Below are 19,948 nucleotides of genomic sequence, written 5' to 3' on the forward strand. Positions count from 1 at the left end.
CTCAGGGTGCGGTGAGGGGGCCAGTCTGGGAACGAGAGAAGACCTTTTTATAATGTTGTACGTGCTCTTATCCAGAGATACAATCAGTGGTAAAACAATCACACACACACCCCCTCCTCCATCCAATACTGTAGACCCTGATGATACAAACATAAGAAATCACAAGATATATGGGCTGCAGGATGCGACTACAGGCTATTGATTATTTGAGAAAGTAGCAAATAAAATATATTGCGCTCTGTTCCTCGTCTCAGGCTGCACAAACTGTTCTCTCAGCAAAGTGATCATATTTTCACCCATCACACTATTCTCAATTTAATCTAGTCTTTACAAATATGTAAAATTAGTTTTGATTCAGAATGTCCCATTTATCAACGGGCAGGAACAGAGAGAGGGGAAGAAACACCAGTAATCTGTATGAACTGAAATAGGGCATGGAGGCCATTTTCCCAACGGGACGTTTTTCAACTCATGGTGAGTAGGTTACTCTGGTCATTTTGCTGCGATGACATGTGATATTCCCGCCCCAAACTCTGTATGCCATGGACTCCCCCAACCTAGTTCCTGCAGCGACCCAGTGAAAAAATTTGGGAAACCAGGTTAAAATCTGTTTGGGAACATAGACAGTAAAAAAAAAAAAATCACAAGAAAAACACATTTCATTAAACTGTTGACAAGCCCCTCTCTCTCTCTCTCCACGCGCTGGAGAAAGCAGCGAGAGAGGGGAGGAGATGGAAACGCTCGGTGATATTCTGTTTGTCAAAGGTCACGTGTCAGCCTATTAATAGTTATGAATATATAAAAAATGCCCTATTACTAGGCTATTCAAAATCAAATTCACTATAATTGTAGGCAAATCAAAACGTTAAATTTAGGCTAGACCAATTTATGTACCTTAAAACCAGTAACACACTTTTCTGCCCGCGGTAGGCTATGTACTGTATAACGGCACAATCATTAATTTAAAAATCAGGATTTGTTTTGGGAGCTTGGGCTCACATATAGGTCTAAGCTTATGCATAAACACTAATATGCATATGGGTGATTTGAAAGAATCATCCCCTTAGAAAGCACTGTCCTTTTCATTGTGTTTTTGTTTCAAAACAACCACGACCACAAACACATGTTTTCACATTGTTTCAACCACAGTGAGGTGACTTTCAAAAACACACACTGTTTTAATGATGAGTGTTTGATGTGATTTCTGAATGCATTTGAAAATAGAGCCCTGAGCACCAGGCCATTAGAACCTGATGGAGGGGCAATATAGCCCTGAGTACCAGGCCATTAGAACCTGATGGAGGGGCAATATAGCCCTGAGTACCAGGCCATTAGAACCTGATGGAGGGGCAATAGAGCCCTGAGTACCAGGCCATTAGAACCTGATGGAGGGGCAATAGAGCCCTGAGTACCAGGCCATTAGGACCTGATGGAGGGGCAATAGAGCCCTGAGTACCAGGCCATTAGGACCTGATGGAGGGGCAATAGAGCCCTGAGTACCAGGCCATTAGGACCTGATGGAGGGGCAATAGAGCCCTGAGTACCAGGCCATTAGAACCTGATGGAGGGGCAATATAGCCCCGAGTACCCGGCCATTAGGACCTGATGGAGGGGCAATATAGCCCTGAGTACCCGGCCATTAGGACCTGATGGAGGGGCAATAGAGCCCTGAGTACCAGGCCATTAGGACCTGATGGAGGGGCAATAGAGCCCTGAGTACCAGGCCATTAGGACCTGATGGAGGGACAATAGAGCCCTGAGTACCAGGCCATTAGGACCTGATGGAGGGACAATAGAGCCCTGAGTACCAGGCCATTAGGACCTGATGGAGGGACAATAGAGCCCTGAGTACCAGGCCATTAGGACCTGATGGAGGGACAATAGAGCCCTGAGTACCAGGCCATTAGGACCTGATGGAGGGACAATAGAGCCCTGAGTACCAGGCCATTAGGACCTGATGGAGGGACAATAGAGCCCTGAGTACCAGGCCATTAGGACCTGATGGAGGGACAATAGAGCCCTGAGTACCAGAACATTAGGACCTGACCCCCCCTCCCTCACTCTCCCCCGACCCCCCCCCCCCTCACCCACACTCTCCCCTGACCCCCCTCCCTCACCCCCACACTCTCCCTGACCCCCACTCCTTCACCCACACTCTCCCCTGACCCCCCCCCCCCCCCTCCCTCCCTCCCTCACCTCTACGCAGCATGTGTTCTCCCTGCAGCAGCTGTACGATGGCGGTCTGTGTGGCGGGCACCAGGATAATGCTTCCGTCCTCTCTGCCACACACCAGCCTGCCCTGGGAGGGGATGTAGACGCTGGCCGTCACCTTGATGGGCTCCTCCGACCCGGGCGTCACACTCAGCTGGTCTATGATGCCCGCCGACGGGGGAGCCAGCTTATCAAAGGCCTCCTGGAGGGAGATGGTGGAGGACACCTGGAGCTCTGGAGGAACAGGGAAGTAGAGAACAACAGTATTAACTATATACAGACCCAAAACAGACACATCTATCCAACCGGACTTACACCAGAGAAGGGCCTTTGCTTAGTGGCATTGCATAGTCATGAAGATGAACCATAAGGAATGTACTACACATGCCCTGCACTGGAAGGGATTCATTTCACTGGTTTTTGCCAGCTGATGGCATAACAGCCATCTAATTCTCACCCACAGCATCCCTACAGACTTGGGACGCTTCCGCCACCTAGTGGACTAAACGGTACCTGCGGCGGTGGAGAGGGGCTGCAGGGGCGAGGTGTCTGGGATGCTCCAGAGGGTGAGGCGTCCGGCTGAATCTCCCTGGACCAGCAGCTTGTGGAAGGGCTCCCGACGGCCGTAGAAGAACCGTGTCACCGGGGGACAGATGAGCAGCTGGAACACGGAACATAGAACGTTAGAGGGAAAATAGTGTTCTAGAATGTGAACACTAGTATTTTATCTCTGTGTTCAGGGTCATATCTACGGCAGGACATTACCGTCTCTGGCAAAGCACAGTACCATGTAACATACATACATGAGCCACCTACACCGTCCTATATCCATGCCAATACCATTATTTGTGCTGTGAGATAAATGGTCTAGTCCTAGTCCTAACGATAAACAACTACAGGGATTGTATTAAAGGATAGTAAATGGTGAGAATGAAAGCAGGACAGCATACCGTAGTCTTGGATCTAAAAAACTCCAGAATATTATATTCTGCTGTGTACAAGAAGGGGAAGCCGGCGTTGCAAGGGGACATGATCTCATGCCATGGGAGCATTGTGATGTGCTGTTAACGTTTAGCACTATAAAACACCACTGTGATATTAAGAGGATGCCAAGCTGGAAGAACGGATTGCGTACTCAACTACCAACAGGGTTACCTACAGTACATGCAGGGATCCACCCCCCCATACTAAAATATCCCCTAACTCAGTTCTCTGGACAGCAAAGCACTGAATCATCTGGATACAAACCAGTTAGCTAGACACAATAAATTGTTGAGGCAGAACACTGGTGCCGTGAACAAAAATATGAGACTTCTGAAAATTCAGGATCTGTTTTTGTTTTTGTTTGCCTACCTAACAGATCGAGCAGGACTGAACATCGATAGTTATGCATGTTGGTTAATGGTCCTTCACTAACTGACCCTTTGCCCGGTAAAACTAATTGCACCCTGGTCAAAAGTAGTGCACTACGTAGGGAATAGGCTGCCATATGGCTCTGGTCTAAAGTAGTGCACTACGTAGGGAATAGGGTGCCATAGGGCTCTGGTCTAAAGTAGTGCACTACGTAGGGAATAGGGTGCCATAGGGCTCTGGTCTAAAGTAGTGCACTACGTAGGGAAGTGTGCTCCATTTGGGACATAAACTTTGATCTTTCATTTGACCTATTTACACTGCTATAATTGTGTTCCTGACTGCAGTAGAAAAAAGGCACAGTGGTAACCAACCTAACGACAACCTAACAACAACCTAACGACCTGGAAACCTGCCCGCTGACACCATTTCCAGGAAGTCCTGGTTCATGTGATTGTCAAGGTAACAGAAAAAGACGGGATGGAACCGGATCCCTGTAATGTCTAATGGAGGAGACACTCTGTGGCCAGGTAGTCAGGTAGTCAGTCACCTGACATGAGGTCGCCTAATATGAGGTTGCTAGATGTTGAGGTAGATGCTCAGACTACAGTCAATTGACTTGACACTGTCTGGGAAACAAAACAAGGCAGAAGTGATAGTTAAATGAAGGCCCTCTTAAAAAAGAACCTTGATCATTGCCTGAATATAAAATAAAATTTAAAAAAAGGTACATCAGAAGTTTACTAGCATGGAAATCAGCGGACTGAACAACAAACGTAGCATGTACGAAGTTCCTTACTGTTTACCATATGTCAAATCTGTGTAGGTTGACAGGCTTATGTATATACAGAAGTCAGATCTTAATTTGACCTCGTTCGTCGCAGGAGGAAAATAATCAACCCTGAAGCAGGAAGATTTGAATATTAGAAGAATATGTTTAGAATGGCCACCAGGTGGCAGCTTGAAGCAGTGTTTGTAAACCAAGCAGTACTAAACTCAGCAAAAAAAAGACACATCCCTTTTTCAGGACCCTTTCTTTAAAAGATCATTCGTATAAAACTAAATATGTTCACAGATCTACATTGTAAAGGGTTTAAACACCATTTCCCATGCTTGTTCAATGAACCATAAACAAATGAATGAACATGCACCTGTGGAGCGCTCGTTAAGACACAACAGCTTACAGACGGAAGGCAATTAAGGTCACAGTTATGAAAATTCAGGACACAAAAAAAAATGAGGCCTTCTACTGAAAAACACCAAAAGAAAGATGCCCAGAATCCAGGCTCATCTGCGTGAACGTGCCTTAGGCATGCTGCAAAGAGGCATGAGGACTGCAGATGTGGCCAGGGTAATAAATTGCAATGTCCGTACTGTGAGATGCCTAAGACAGCGCTACAGGGAGACAGGACTGACAGTGGCAGACCACGTGTCACAACACCTGCACAGGATCGGTACATCCGAACATCACACCTGCAGGACAGGTACAGGATGGCATCAACAACTGCCCAAGTTACACCAGGAACGCACAATCCCTCCATCAGTGCTCAGACTGTCCGCAATAGGCTGAGAGAGGCTGGACTGAGGGCTTGTAGGCCTGTTGTAAGGCAGGTCCTCACCAGACATCACCGGCAACAACGTCGCCTATGGGCACAAACCCACCGTCGCTGGACCAGACAGGACTGGCAAAAAGTGCTCTTCACTGACGAGTCGCGGTTTTGTCTCACCAGGGGTGATGGTCGGATTCGCATTTATCGTCAAAGGACTGAGCGTTACACCGAGTCCTGTACTCTGGAGCGGGATCGATTTGGAGGTGGAGGGTCCGTCATGGTCTGGGGCGGTGTGTCACAGCATCATCGGAATGAGCTTGTTGTCATTTCAGTCAATCTCAATGCTGTGCGTTACAGGGAAGACATCCTCCTCCCTCATGTGGTACCCTTCCTGCAGGCTCATCCTGACATGACCCTCCAGCATGACAATGCCACCAGCCATACTGCTCGTTCTGTGCGTGATTTCCTGCAAGACAGGAATGTCAGTGTTCTGCCATGGCCAGCGAAGAGCCCGGATCTCAATCCCATTGAGCACGTCTGGGAGCTGTTGGATCGGACGGTGAAGGCTAGGGCAATCCCCCCCAGAAATGTCCAGGAACTTGCAGGTGCCTTGGTGGAAGAGTGGGGTAACATCTCACAGCAAGAACTGGCAAATCTGGTGCAGTCCATGAGGAGGAGATGCACTGCAGTACTTAATGCAGCTGGTGGCCACACCAGATACTGACTGTGACTTTTGATTTCGACCCCCTTTTTGTTCAGGGACACATTATTCCATTTCTGTTAGTCAGATGTCTGTGGAACTTGTTCAGTTTATGTCTCAGTTGTTGAATCTTATGTTCATACAAATATTTACACTTGTTAAGTTTGCTGAAAATAAACGCAGTTGACAGTGAGAGGACGTTTCTTTTTTTTGCTGAGTTTATATGTAGGCTACTTTAAGGCTTTTTTTGTTGTTGAGGCTACAGCGTTTCGCTGCTGAATTCTTATGTGAATTATAATAAATTGACATTAAGTGGTAGATCTATTTTTTTTATATATTTTTTTAAATATCAATTGTTTTATTATATGTTGAAGGCAATCAATAGGTAGAATAAATGATTGGTAACCTTAACATATATAAATGCCAGAATCGACATGGGCTCGAATCCGGCCGACTGCTCTTTGACTCATGGATGAATGTCTATTTTTGAAACATTCATTCCGAGTGGTTTGGGGAAGGCTTAATGCTGAGTTCAAGACAACTGGAAACTCTAAATCTCCGACTTCCGACTTCAGTGCGTTCAAGACAACTGGGAACGAGCTGCGAATGAGAGAAGACAAACAAAAAAAAAGTTGAGGTCATCCAACTTGGAATTCCAAGTCGGGAAACTCTTTCCGACCTGAAGATCACTGACGTCATGATTTGACCTCGAGTTTCCAGTTGTCACGAACGCACTGAAGTCAGAGATAACCGATTTAACACTTCCCAGATGATTTGAACGCGGCACTAGTCCTGCTTGTGTAGCCAGCGGACATGAGTTGGTCATGGTCAAGTGATGCGGTAGTCCCGCCTGCGAACTTCAAAACAAGTGTCTGCCCTTGGCTCAAGATGTTGGTTGATACTCTGAACCCCGGGGCTCAGAGTATCATGCGTGTTACACTTGCAACCAAACTCTCTCGTTCTCTCTCGTTCGCCTTGGCCGACATGAGTAAGACATTTCAGCGTTTTAAACCTCGCAAGGCTGCAGGCCCAGACGGCATCCCTAGCCGCGTCCGCAGATCATGTCGGCCATATAATGTTAACTATATCCCCTCACATAGCCTCATATAATGTTAACTATATCCCCTCACATAGCCTCATATAATGTTAACTATAACCCCTCACATAGCCTCATATAATGTTAACTATAACCCCTCACAGCCTCATATAATGTTAACTATAACCCCTCACATAGCCTCATATAATGTTAACTATAACCCCTCACATAGCCTCATATAATGTTAACTATAACCCCTCACATAGCCTCATATAATGTTAACTATAACCCCTCACATAGCCTCATATAATGTTAACTCCTGCAGAATTAAGCAGTCAAATTGTGACTCGGGAACACGAGTGGAGAAATATTATTTATTTCAGCATCTTGAGAGAATGACTGCGTGGTCAGGGACCATCTGCAAAGGTGCTATCTTTATCAGCATCGTCAGAGCTGATAGTATTTCAACCACAATAAATATGCATGCAAGTCGAACTGAAATCTTATCAGAAACATCTTGTTTTCAAATTTTAACTCCCTTAAAACCAGTCGAACTTGGAAATGTTCCATTTTTTGTTGTTGTTGTTGAGTTCATGTATTTTATCCCCGGTCCCTAAACTTATTTTCTGTGTGAGAGAAGCAGAAATGAAAGAGAAACCTTTACCTGTGTCAACTCAATTGAGAAATTAATTATATCGATGTACGACATCTTTTTTGGTGAGCTTTATTTAGGGTTTATTTAGTCTTTTAGGGCAATAAGTAATGACAGAGAAGCTGCATGTATCTAATTATAGACAAGTTGACTAACAAATAGCCTACAATAAAGTCAAAGTGCCACGCCCATCGGGTCACACAGAAGCACACACACACACACGAGAACACACACGAGAGAAGACAGAGAAAACGAATCAAAGATTGATGTGAAAGATTAACTCAATCCAAAAGATTTAAAAATATATTTAAGACAAAGGCACTGGAGTGTTGGAGAATGACTAGAGAATAGAAAGGGGGGAAAAAACACACAAGAACCTAAGAATGGCTTCCACTCTTCTTCCACTGGGTCTACCTGTTATCAATGTATCATTATCTATGTCTTGATCTGATTTCCAGAGGGAAAGCAGTTTAGGGACTTGGCATGCATCTGCACCAGTGTGAAGACCAAGATGAGATTGATGATTTTGAGATTTTAGTGGGAGGAGCATGGAATCAGGTGAGCCAGAGTGAGTTGAGAGAACTGGCCAATCAGAAAGACAGCATCGTAGAGGTGCACACGTCACAGGGTCAGGCATCCAATCGCTGTTCAGCTTACTAAATAAAAAGGGGCTTTGGAGATTTGATTTTGATTGGCTGATATATCATAAACCAAAGCATGCGAGTCAATCGGAATTCAGATCAATGTATTACAGATCGATTATCAGGCATGTCTCTCCATCAAGATAATACAGATCAAAGACTATATTAGTAACATTTTTGGATAGCAATTTGCAAATAGACTCAGCGAAATTACATTGCCCACGAGCAGCACCGCAGACATTGAGATGAGCAAGATGCAAGACTGTACTCTCACACAGTATCTGAGCATGTGCACGGGTTGGCTTCACACTGTTAGTCACGGGACCAAAATAGGGGAGAAGTTGATCCTCGTGCTTTAAAGCTCGTAGTTGTTGCGGAAATTGCCCCACAACGCTGATTACGTTCTGCAGCTACGTCATATCGCTGTGTCTACTTTTAATCAACATCAAATATGGTATTGATCAAATCACTAGTATACTATACATGGGGCACTAAATGTTGTTATCGGTAATTGCCCCATAACATCACACCAACATACATCTTCCTATCCCCGGTCTGCATGCTTCATCTCTGAACATTGAGTGGATGTGCTGAATCTGTGACTGAGAGCTGAGGGCTCCCCCTGCTGGACAGAGCCAGTGTGTGCCTCTCTCCTGCTGTACACTGCAGCTTACTGGTGCCTCTAGAGGCTGCTGGTGGAATAGCAGCTCTGGGGTGTAGAGCTCCAAGTCTACTCCGCTGGCAGGGTGGCACAGCACCACCATGTCTACCCCCTCACCAGACTCGTCAATCTGAGGAGCACACGCCCTCGGATCAGGGGCAAGGCCCATTGGGGTGGGGAGGGGAGGGGGGGGAGGGTAATAAGACAGACAGACAGACAAAGAGTAAAACAATAAGAAGAAAAACAACAGAAAGGCAGACAGGAAATGAATATGTAGACTATGTACATCCTAAATTAAATACAGTACACACAACACTAGCCTGATCCCAGATCTGTTTGTGCCATTCTTGCCAACTCCTTGCCACTCATTGTCACATTTGGCGAGAAAACAAAAACAGACTGGCACCCCGGGCTAACAGACTGGCACCCCGGGCTAACAGACTGGCACCCTAAAAGACAAAACAAAGACATTGACAAACAACAAAAGACAGTCCGTTACCAAGTTAGAGGACTGACACTAGCAGTGCTGTTGACTCTCTTCAACATGAGAGAGAGCATGGAGGTGGACAGGGTTTTGTTGTAACAAAAAGTAATTCATTACTTCAAAACAGATCTTATTTCTGTCTTGAAACCAGAAAGCTCTTCACTGAGAGTGAGTGATTGTGTGTGTGTGTGTGTGCGTGTGTGTGTGTGTTAGAGTGATGGATGGAGAGGAGTAACCTGTTTGTCTGTGCGGTCCGCGATGCTGTACACCAGAGGTGGGATGGAGCCTTCGGCAGTCTTTCCTACATCAGTACGGAAGTGTTCACTGGCAGGCAGGCAGCTGGGAGAGAGAGAGAGAGAAAGGAACAGAGGTCAGCCCAGTTTAGTTATTTCTCTGACTGCCTACAAATGAACTAAACTAGAACTAACTAATCCAACTGTAAAACACACAAACCTGTAAAACAAACTAAACCTAACAGGGAAATCCACCTCAGAATGGTTTCTTACGGATTGGCACGTAGAAGACGAACAGCCTTTCTGACTAGTGGTTTCCCTGCTAAACCCAAACCAAACTACAACTAACACCGCTAGTCTCAAGTGAAAACCATAGTGGCAAATATCAAAAAGATTTTCAGAGCCACTTACCAGACGCACACAATCCAATAGAAGAGGAAGTGAAATAAAACTTGGTTTAGTCCAGGTACTCTTACATATAACTCGTATGTTCAAAGTTTCCACAAACATGAATATAGTTGAAAATTGGCTATTGCTTCCTGGGAAACTAGTTCCTTTCCACGCATGTATCATAGCTGACAGCAATACTGTGTATCATCTTTAGGCACCAATCAAAATCAAGGGTGGTAGTCAATAGTAATGTGATAAATTGACTTAACTTTCTAACTGCACAAAACGATAAGTTCATAAAAGAACCACAATGCAGCTGTGCTGCTGCCAGCAATGGTTCGGGTTTACGTCCCTTTCAGATGGTGAAGCATCGCACCTGTACTACCATCACTGGACCGCAATTCCATATAGGAACTGCTGTCGCTTGCCTTTCTATGCCATTTTTCCAATTGTTAACGACGATGACGTAGTGGTGGAGAGTGGACTCCAAAATAATTGATTACATGAGTCCTTGCACGTCTACTACCGGTGTTGACTCCCAATTCTGTGTCAAGAGTTGATTCCACTAGGAATTGACGACTCGACTCCTAAGATTCAGTATTTTGGGAACATAGAAGACCGATTAGTTGTCGTACTTCCGAGACACACGCATCTTTCATAGCGAGCTAGCGAGGAACAGAGAGAGAGAGGGGAGGGGCACCAATAAAGGCAGGTCGGCCACCAGGCAGACAGTCAGGATCGTGCACTAGGCCTATCCATCGGTATTAATAAAAAGCTTTATCTCGCAAAGCATTATCTCGCAATTTCTTAGCTTGCAATGTCTTGCAACTTCAGGAAAACCGGGCCTATCGTCAATCAAGTATTCAGACCCTTTGACTTAATCCACATTGTTACATTACAGGCTTACTCTAAAATGGATTAAATCGCCCCCACCCTCATCAATCTACACACAATGACAAAGCAAAAGCAGGTTTTTAGAAATGTTTGCTAATTTAATAAAAACCTAAAAGTGAAATATCACATTTAAAGAAGTAATCAGACCCTTTACTCAGTACATTGTATAAGCACTTTGTCAGTGATTGCAGCCTTGAGTCTTCTTGGGTATGACGCTACAAGCTAGGCACACCTGTATTTGGGGAGTTTCTCCCATTCTTCTTTGCAGATCCTCTCAAGCTCTGTCAGGTTGGATGTGGAGTGTCGCTGAACAGCTATTTTCAGGTCTCTCCAGAGATTTTCGATTGGGTTCAAGTCCGGGCTCTGGCTGGGCCACTCAAGGACATTCAGAGAATTGTTCTGAAGCCACTTCTGCGTTGTCTTGGCTATGTGTTTAGGGTCGTTGTCCTGTCGGAAGGTGAACCGTCGACCCCAGTCTGATGTCCTGAGCGCTCTGGAGCAGGTTTTCATCAAGGCTCTCTGCGCTTTGCTCCGTTCATCTTTCCCTCGAATAGTCTCTCAGTCCCTGCCAACACCATGCTTCACCGTAGGGATGGTGTCAGGTTTCCTCCAGACGTGGCGCTTGGCATTCAGGGAAGAGAGTTCAATCTTGGATTCATCAAACCAGAGAATCTTGTTTCTCATTGTCTGAGAGTCTTTAGGTGCCTTTTGGCAAACTCCAAGCGGGCTGCCAAGTGCCTTTTACTGAAGAGTGGCTTCTGTCTGGCCACTCTACCATAAAGGCCTGATTGGTGGAGTGCTGAAGAGATGTATGTCCTTCTGGAAGGTTCTCCCATCTCCACAGAGGAACTCTGGAGCTCTGTCAGAGTGACCATCAGGTTCTGGTCACCTCCCTGACCAAGGCCCTTCTCCCCCGATCACTCAGTTTGGCCGGGCGTCCAGCTCTAGGAAGAGTCTTGGTGGTTCCAAACATCTTCCATTCAACAATGATGGAGGCCACTGTGTTCTTGGGGATCTTCAATACTGTTCACATTTTTTGGTACCCTTCCCCAGATCTATGCCTCGAACAAACCTGTCTCGGAGCGCTACAGACAATTCCTTCAACCTCATGGCTTGTTTTCTCTCTGACATGCACTGTCAACTGTGGGAACTTATATAGACAGGTGTGTTTCTTTTCCAAAATAATCATGTCCAAACTATTGAATTTACCACAGGTGGTGGTAGAAACATCAAGGATCAATGGAAACAGGATGCACCTGATCTCAACTTCGAGTCTCATAGCAAAGGGTCTGAATACTTAACACCACCTTTCAAAAGTTTAGGGTCACTTAAATTCTTGTTTTTGAAAGAAAAAGCACATTTTTTGTCCATTAAAATAACATCAAATTTATCAGAAATACAGTGTAGACATTGTTAATGTTGTAAATGACTATTGTAGCTGGAAACGGTAAACTATTTTATGGAATATCTACATAGGCGTACAGAGGCCCATTAGCAGCAACCATCACTCCTGTGTTCCAATGGCACGTTGTGTTAGCTAATCCAAGTTAATCATTTTAAAAGTCTAATTGATCGTATGAAAACCCTTTTGCAATTATGTTAGCACAGCTTAAAACTGTTGTCCTGATTAAAGAAGCAATAAAACTGGCCTTCTTTAGACTAGTTGAGAATCTGGAGCATCAGCATTTGTGGGTTCGTTTACAGGCTCAAAATGGCCAGAGACAAAGACCTTTCTTCTGAAACTCAGCAGTCTATTTTTGTTCTGAGAAATGAAGGCTATTTCATGTGAGAAATTGCCAAGAAACTGAAGATCTCGTATAACGCTCCCTTCACAGAACAGCGCAAACTGGCTCTAACCAGAATAGAAAGAGTGGGAGGCCCCGGTGCACAACTGAGCAAGAGAACAAGTACATTAGAGTGACTAGTTTGAGAAACAGACTGTGCTTTTCTTTCAAAAACAAGGACATTTCTAAATGACCCCAAACTTTTGAACGGTAGTGTATGTATACAAGGTATTTCTGGGTTTTAGTTTTTTTTAAACTGTCCTCGCTTTGTCATTATGGGTATTGTGTGTATATTGATGACCCCAAAAAAATAAAGTATTTTGTGTATTTTAGAATGAGGCTGTAACGTAATAAAATGTGGAGAAAGGGAAGGCGTCTGAATACTTTCCGAATGCTCTGTATGTCTTAGTAAACTATCTCAAATGTCGTAACTTACTTGCATCGCAAACTGGCATCGCAAACTGGCATCGCAAATTCACCAAATGAGTCTAGTTTGGCTCATCCTCCCTGGTTATATTTACATGACAACTTTCCACAGGCCTTTATAGCCTATTGTCTAGTTAGGATATAACATGGGAAAAAATATATTCGTGATAATTGCACTGTGCATTTAAAAAAAATATATATAATTACATTCATTCATAGTTGTCAGGTGAGTAGAAGATGTATAAGGGTACAACGAGTATAACAGACAACATAACAGACACCATGATAAAAGCCTAACAGCCTAACAGCCTAACAGGCTAACAGGCTAACAGGCTAACAGGCTAACAGGCTAACAGGCTAACAGCCTAACAGCCTAACAGGCTAACAGGCTAACAGGCTAACATAACACATGTCTCCTATACAGGTGATGTTGTTCCTCACCTGGCGGGGAGCTTGTAGATGTAGGAGCATCCGTCCTCGGTCCAGATGATGATCTTGTCAGCGGCGATGAAGTCTCCTCCGGTCCAGGACTGGTCGTTCTCACTGGGCACCGAGCACAGCAAGGAATAGTCCCCTGCATCAAACACCTGACACAAACATTTCAGGATACGTTAGTCCAAGATGAAGAGTTGTTGCAACCCCCATGCCAAAGACTCAAACACAAAGCTACGCTAGTGTAGCCTGATGCCAGATCTGTTTGTGTCGTCTTGCCACAACTCCTATTGTCATATTGACAACAACCACAAGAGTTGGTTATACAGCATAAACAGATCTAGAATCAGACCTAATCTAAGGGGATAGGTCTACACTGTGATTCTATGAATGTTTCAACCAGGGCAGTGAGGGAGAGACCCAGGGAGCATGGGCTCTAGCCACCTACCCTCCAGTACTTGGAGCAGACCACCAGCAGAGAGAGCTGTGTGAAGGTGCAGAAAGAGATGCTCTGACAGCCCCCACAGTAGATGGGCTTAGACTCCTCCTCAAACACTGGATCCAGATCCTGGTGAGAAACAGGAAGAGGAACACACTTAGAGGTGACTCAAATTCATTATTCATTTCCATCCCACTTAGCGACCGCTAATGTTCCTGGGATCCACGGAAAAATACATTAGAACCGTAAAAGATATTTGAATTGTGTGCATGTGTTCCAGTTACTCTAATTAGTCCCAATAGTCATTAGCTGGAACGAATCCTGGTTAATAGGAGTATTGTGTGGTAGCTAACAGCATGGTCACAACAGCAGCTAGTAGTGGCTGATGTGCCGCGGTCCCACACTACCTGCATCCTGCTGACATCCTGAGTGATGATCCACACCTTCAGTATCCCAGTGACTGATACTGCTACCACTGTGTCTTCTGAAAATATATCACACATAATGACGAGGACACACCCACACATAATGACGAGGACACACCCACACATAATGACGATTATGACGCGGACACACCCACATTATGACGCGGACACACCCACATTATGACGCGGACACACCCACATTATGACGCGGACACACCCACATTATGACGCGGACACACCCACATTATGACGAGGACACACCCACATTATGACGAGGACACACCCACATTATGACGAGGACACACCCACATTATGACGAGGACACACCCACATTATGACGAGGACACACCCACATTATGACGAGGACACACCCACATTATGACAAGGACACACCCACATTATGACGAGGACACACCCACATTATGACGAGGACACACACAGGCATAGTGTCAGTCTAACAGTGGCTATAATTGTTTAATAAAGTGTTTTTACAAAAGCAAGAATTGTGTGACAATGCAAAGCACAGACCGATACGTTTTAGGCAGGCGTTTACAGATTGTATCAACTATCAATGGCTCAATACAGACATACAGACCATGACGGTTGAACAACGTTACCATGGCAAATACAGACCATGACGGTTGAACAACGTTACCATGGCAAATACAGACCATGACGGTTGAACAACGTTACCATGGCAAATACAGACCATGACGGTTGAACAACGTTACCATGGCAAATACAGACCATGACGGTTGAACAACGTTACCATGACAAACAGACCATGACGGTTGAACAACGTTACCATGGCAAATACAGACCATGACGGTTGAACAACGTTACCATGGCAAATACAGACCATGACGGTTGAACAACGTTACCATGGCAAATACAGACCATGACGGTTGAACAACGTTACCATGGCAAATACAGACCATGACGGTTGAACAACGTTACCATGGCAAATACAGACCATGACGGTTGAACAACGTTACCATGGCAAATACAGACCATGACGGTTGAACAACGTTACCATGGCAAATACAAACCATGACGGTTGAACAACGTTACCATGGCAAATACAGACCATGACGGTTGAACAACGTTACCATGGCAAATACAGACCATGACGGTTGAACAACGTTACCATGGCAAATACAGACCATGACGGTTGAACAACGTTACCATGGTCAGAGGTCGATCTAATCAAGTTTTAGAAGCGTTAGTGGACTGTTCCTCGACGGCAGACAGAGTGGCTGATGTAAGCCGTGCTGGAGGACTAGGGGTGCAAAGTTCAGTTACATTTCCAAAAATCACATTTGGGAGGATTCCCTCCCTGCTTATTCCCTACTGCTTCTGGGAATCATCCAAATTGGATTTTTGAAAAACCTGGTAAAGCTCCTGAAATTTTGGAACCCTATGGTTGACTGACCTTGTGTGTGTGTGGTGTGCGTATGATGCATAGTATAACATAGCATAATATAGGATAGTATTGTATAGCAGAGCATAGTATAGGATAGTATTGTATAGTATAGCGTGAAGTAGGCTACCTTGTGTGCGATGTGAGTGTATGATACTCATGGAGCTGATCCAATCAGGAGAGATCTTAGAGACGAGGGAGTAGAGGACCTCCAGGCTGGTGGCGTCCACCACTAGGATCTCTGGGTAATGTCCGTTACACAGCAGACGACCCTCACGCTGCGTACCGATGGTGAACTGGTAGAACTAGACAGAAGAGAAGAGTGAGATTAGATTGTCTCAATCGGTGTTTCCTCAGTTCCAGTTCTTTCCTCACTTCCTCCTCAAACCGAGGAATCAAAGACAGCAGACATGAAAAAGCGCCATGGACTACAGACGTGTGGTGAGAAAAGTTAGGGTCATATACGTTACCTGGATCCCTGTGTGAGCGCAGGCCAGCTTAGTGAACTCAATACAGCGTCCATCGTTGACATCCCACAGGCACATCTCCCTGCACACAAAGCAGATCGTGAATAGACTACATTAGAGCAATCACTACCACCACACACACACACAAAAGCATGTGGACACCCCTTCAAATTAGTGGATTCGGCTATTTCAGCCACACCCGTTGCTGACAGGTGTATAAAAATCGAGCACACGACCATGCAATCTCCCATAGACAAACATTGGTGGTAGAATGGCCCATACTGAAGAGCTCAGGGACTTTCAACGTGGCACCGTCATAGGATGACACCTTTCCAACAAGTCAATTTGTCAAATTTCTGCCCTGCTAGAGCTGCCCAGGTCAACTATAAGTGTTGTTATTGTGAAGTGGAAACGTCTAGGAGCAACAACGGCTCAACCATAAAGTGGTAGGCCGCACAATCTCACAGAACAGGACCGCCGAGTGCTGAAGAGCGTCGCGAGTACAACTCGTCTGTCCTCAACTGTAACCCTCACTACCAAGCTCCAGACTGCCTCTGGAAGCAACGTCAGCGCAACAACTGTTCGGCGGGAGCTTCAGGAAGTGTGTTTCCATGGCTGAGCAGCCGTACACGAGCCTAAGATCACCATGCGCAAAGCCAAGTGTCGACTGGAGTTGTGTAAAACTCGCTGCTATTAGATAATGGAGCAGTGGAAACGCGTTCTCTGGAGTCATGAATCACACTTCATCTGGCAGTCCGACGGATGAATCTGGGTTTGGCAGAAGCCAGGAGAACGCTTACCTGCCACAATGCATAGTGCCAACTGTAAAGTTTGGTGGAGGAGGAGTAATGGTCTGGGGCTGTTTTTCATGGTTTGGGGTAGGCCTCGTAGTTCCAGTGAAGGGAAATCTTAACGCTACAGCATACAATGACATTCTGTGCTTCCAACTTCGAGGCAACATTTTGGGGAAGGCCCTTTCCTGTTTCAGCATGACAACGCCCCCAGTGCACAAAGTGAGGTCCATAGAGAAATGGTTTGTCAAGACCGGTGTGGAAGAACTTGATTGAGCCCTGACCTCAACCCGTTGGGATGAATTGGAACGCTGACTGCGAGCCAGGCCTTATCGCCCAAAATCAGTGCCCGACCTCACTAACACTCCCTGCAGGAATGTTACAACTTCTTGTGGAAAGCCTTCCCAGAAGAGTGGAGGCTTTTATAGCAGCAAACGGGGGACGAACTCCATATTAAATGGCCAACATATTGTAATGAGATGTTCTAAGAGCAGGTGTCCACATACTTTGAGTCATGTAGTGTAACACATATGGAATCATGTAGTAACCAAAAATGTTTTAAACAAAATAGCATATATTTTCTATTTGAGATTCTTCAAAGTAGCCACCCTTTGCCTTGATGACAGCTTTGCACACTCGTCGCATTCTCTCAACCAGCTTCACCTGGAATGCTTTTCCAACAGTCTTGAAGGAGTTCCCACCAATGCTGAGCACTTGTTGACTGCTATTCCTTCACTCCACGGTCCAACTCATCCCAAATCATCTCAATTGGGTTGAGGTCAGGTGATTGTGAAGGCCAGGTCATCTGACGCAGCACTCCATCACTCTCCTTCTTGGTCAAATAGCCTTTACACAGCCTGGAGGTGTGTTGGGTTATTATCCTGTTGAAAAACAAATGATAGTCCCACTAAGCGCAAACCAGATGGGATGGCGTATCGCTGCAGAACGCTGTGGTAGCCATGCAGGTTAAGTGTGCCTTGAATTCTAAATAAATCACTGACAGTGTCACCAGCAAAGCACCCCCACACCTCCTCCTCCATGCTTCACAGTGGGAACCACACATGTGGAGATCATCCGTTCACCTACTCTGCGTCTCACAAAGACACAGCGGTGACAGATCCCAACCGGTCTAATGTCCATTGCTCGTGTTTCTTGGCCCAAGCAAGTATCTTCTTCTTATTATTGGTGTCCTTTTCTTTGCAGCAATTCGACCATGAAGGCCTGATTCACGCAGTCTCCTCTGAACGGTTGATGTTGAGATGTGTCTGTTACTTGAACTCTGTGAAACATTTATTTGGGCTGCAATTTCTGAGGCTGTGGTACCGTACTCATGAGAGCCAGTTTCATCATAGCGCTTGATGGTTTTTGCGACTGCACTTGAAGATACTTTCAAAGTTCTTGAAATGTTCCAGATTGACTGACTTAATGTCTTAAAGTAACGATGGACTTTCGTTTCTCTTTGCTTATTTGAGTTGTTCTTGCCATAATATGGACTTGGTATTTTATCAAATAGGTCTCTCTTCTGTATACCACCCCTACCTTGTCACAACACAACTGATTGGCTCCCTGTGGCCTACTGTATTCACTACTCACCCACTCTCTGAGGCGCTGACGATGTACTGCTTGTCACTGCAGGGGCTGGCTTTAGACAGGCAGGTGATGGAGGCTGTGTGACCGAACAACATGGCCCTGGGACTGATCTGAGAACAGCACAGGAGACAGGACAGTCAGGTAAACCACTCAACCCATAGGCCACCCACAGGACAGAGTCACACTGAGGAACACAGCTGTTTCACGTTCACATTAAGTTCCTCTTACACCTGCGAATTAACACAGTTACAACATCACAGGCCACTCAGGTGTGCTAGGCCTACATCAGGGCTAGGCAACTAGATTCAGCCACGGGACGATTTTATGTTGAGTGAATGGTCTGGTGGCCGGAAAATACAAATAATTTGTACACCGCAAATGTACCAAAACTAAGCCCAAAAATGTTTTATTTGTTTTGTAATTTTATGTTTGGGGGGGGGGGGGGGGGGGGTTACAAGTACATTATCCATTTAAATGTAAGTTTCCAAAACATGAACCCATAGGCCTCCATCGGGGAAGCAGTAAGGCTGATTTGGTTAGATTCATTTTATAATTTATCTATGATCTTCAATGTATAAGCGACCGACTGAGATACATTGTCTTGATATATTAAAATATCATGTCTAATGAGATTTAGTGATCAGGAGATTACCTGGGTTTCTAGTGATTCTGAACAGAGCAGAACAGCTATTTCCTCTAATTACTATGGCTGAGGGATTAGCATATAGTATTTTAATCATATGAATGAAATTGGAGCCAAGTCCCACATGTTCCAATACAGACCAGAGATATGACCATTCTAGTCTATCAAAACGGTTTTCTGCATGGAGAGAGAATACAGCCCAAGGCTGTATGAAGCATCTAAGATGTGTAATAGGCGACAGAGGTTAACCAAGGATAAAGTATTATATATTTTCCCGTTGTATTTTACCCCTTTTTCTCCCCAATTTCGATTGTCTCATCGCTGCAACTCCCCAACGGGTTCGGGAGGCAAAGGTCGAGTCAGGCGTCCTCCAAAACATGACCTGCCAAACCACGCTTCTTAACACCAGCCCATTTAACCCGGAAGTCAGCCGACTAACCCGGAAGTCAACTGACTACCTTGGTCAGCCTGCAGGTGCCTGGCCCACCACAAGGAGTCGCTAGAGCGCGATGAGCCAAGTAAAGCCCACTCGGCCAAAACCTCCCATAACCCGGACGCCGCTGGGCCAATTGTGCGGCGCACTTTTGGACTCCCGATCAAAGCCGGTTGTGATACAGCCCGGGATCGAACCCGGGTCTGTAGTGACGCCTCTAGCACTGCATGCCTTAAACCGCTGCGCCACTCGGAAGGCCGAGAATAAAGTTTAACAAAACCGCGTGGAGCAATTTG

At 45.4% G+C, this 19,948-nt stretch overlaps 1 protein-coding gene across 1 annotated transcript in view; it reads right to left on the bottom strand.

The window, feature by feature from the left end:
- The window catches only part of LOC120026146 (WD repeat-containing protein 7), a 267,089-nt gene that overhangs the window by 231,833 nt on the left and 15,308 nt on the right, over positions 1–19,948 (bottom strand). Inside the window, exons 3-11 of the mRNA XM_038970967.1 lie at positions 18,580–18,686; positions 16,199–16,277; positions 15,859–16,033; positions 14,291–14,367; positions 13,893–14,012; positions 13,454–13,599; positions 9,522–9,624; positions 2,725–2,872; positions 2,197–2,445 (exon numbers count right to left, since the gene is read on the bottom strand). Coding sequence (XP_038826895.1) covers positions 2,197–2,445; positions 2,725–2,872; positions 9,522–9,624; positions 13,454–13,599; positions 13,893–14,012; positions 14,291–14,367; positions 15,859–16,033; positions 16,199–16,277; positions 18,580–18,686 — 1,204 coding nt within the window. The remainder of the gene's footprint in view (positions 1–2,196; positions 2,446–2,724; positions 2,873–9,521; positions 9,625–13,453; positions 13,600–13,892; positions 14,013–14,290; positions 14,368–15,858; positions 16,034–16,198; positions 16,278–18,579; positions 18,687–19,948) is intronic.

The sequence above is a fragment of the Salvelinus namaycush genome, chromosome 31, assembly GCF_016432855.1.
Source record: "Salvelinus namaycush isolate Seneca chromosome 31, SaNama_1.0, whole genome shotgun sequence".
NCBI lineage: Eukaryota > Metazoa > Chordata > Actinopteri > Salmoniformes > Salmonidae > Salvelinus > Salvelinus namaycush.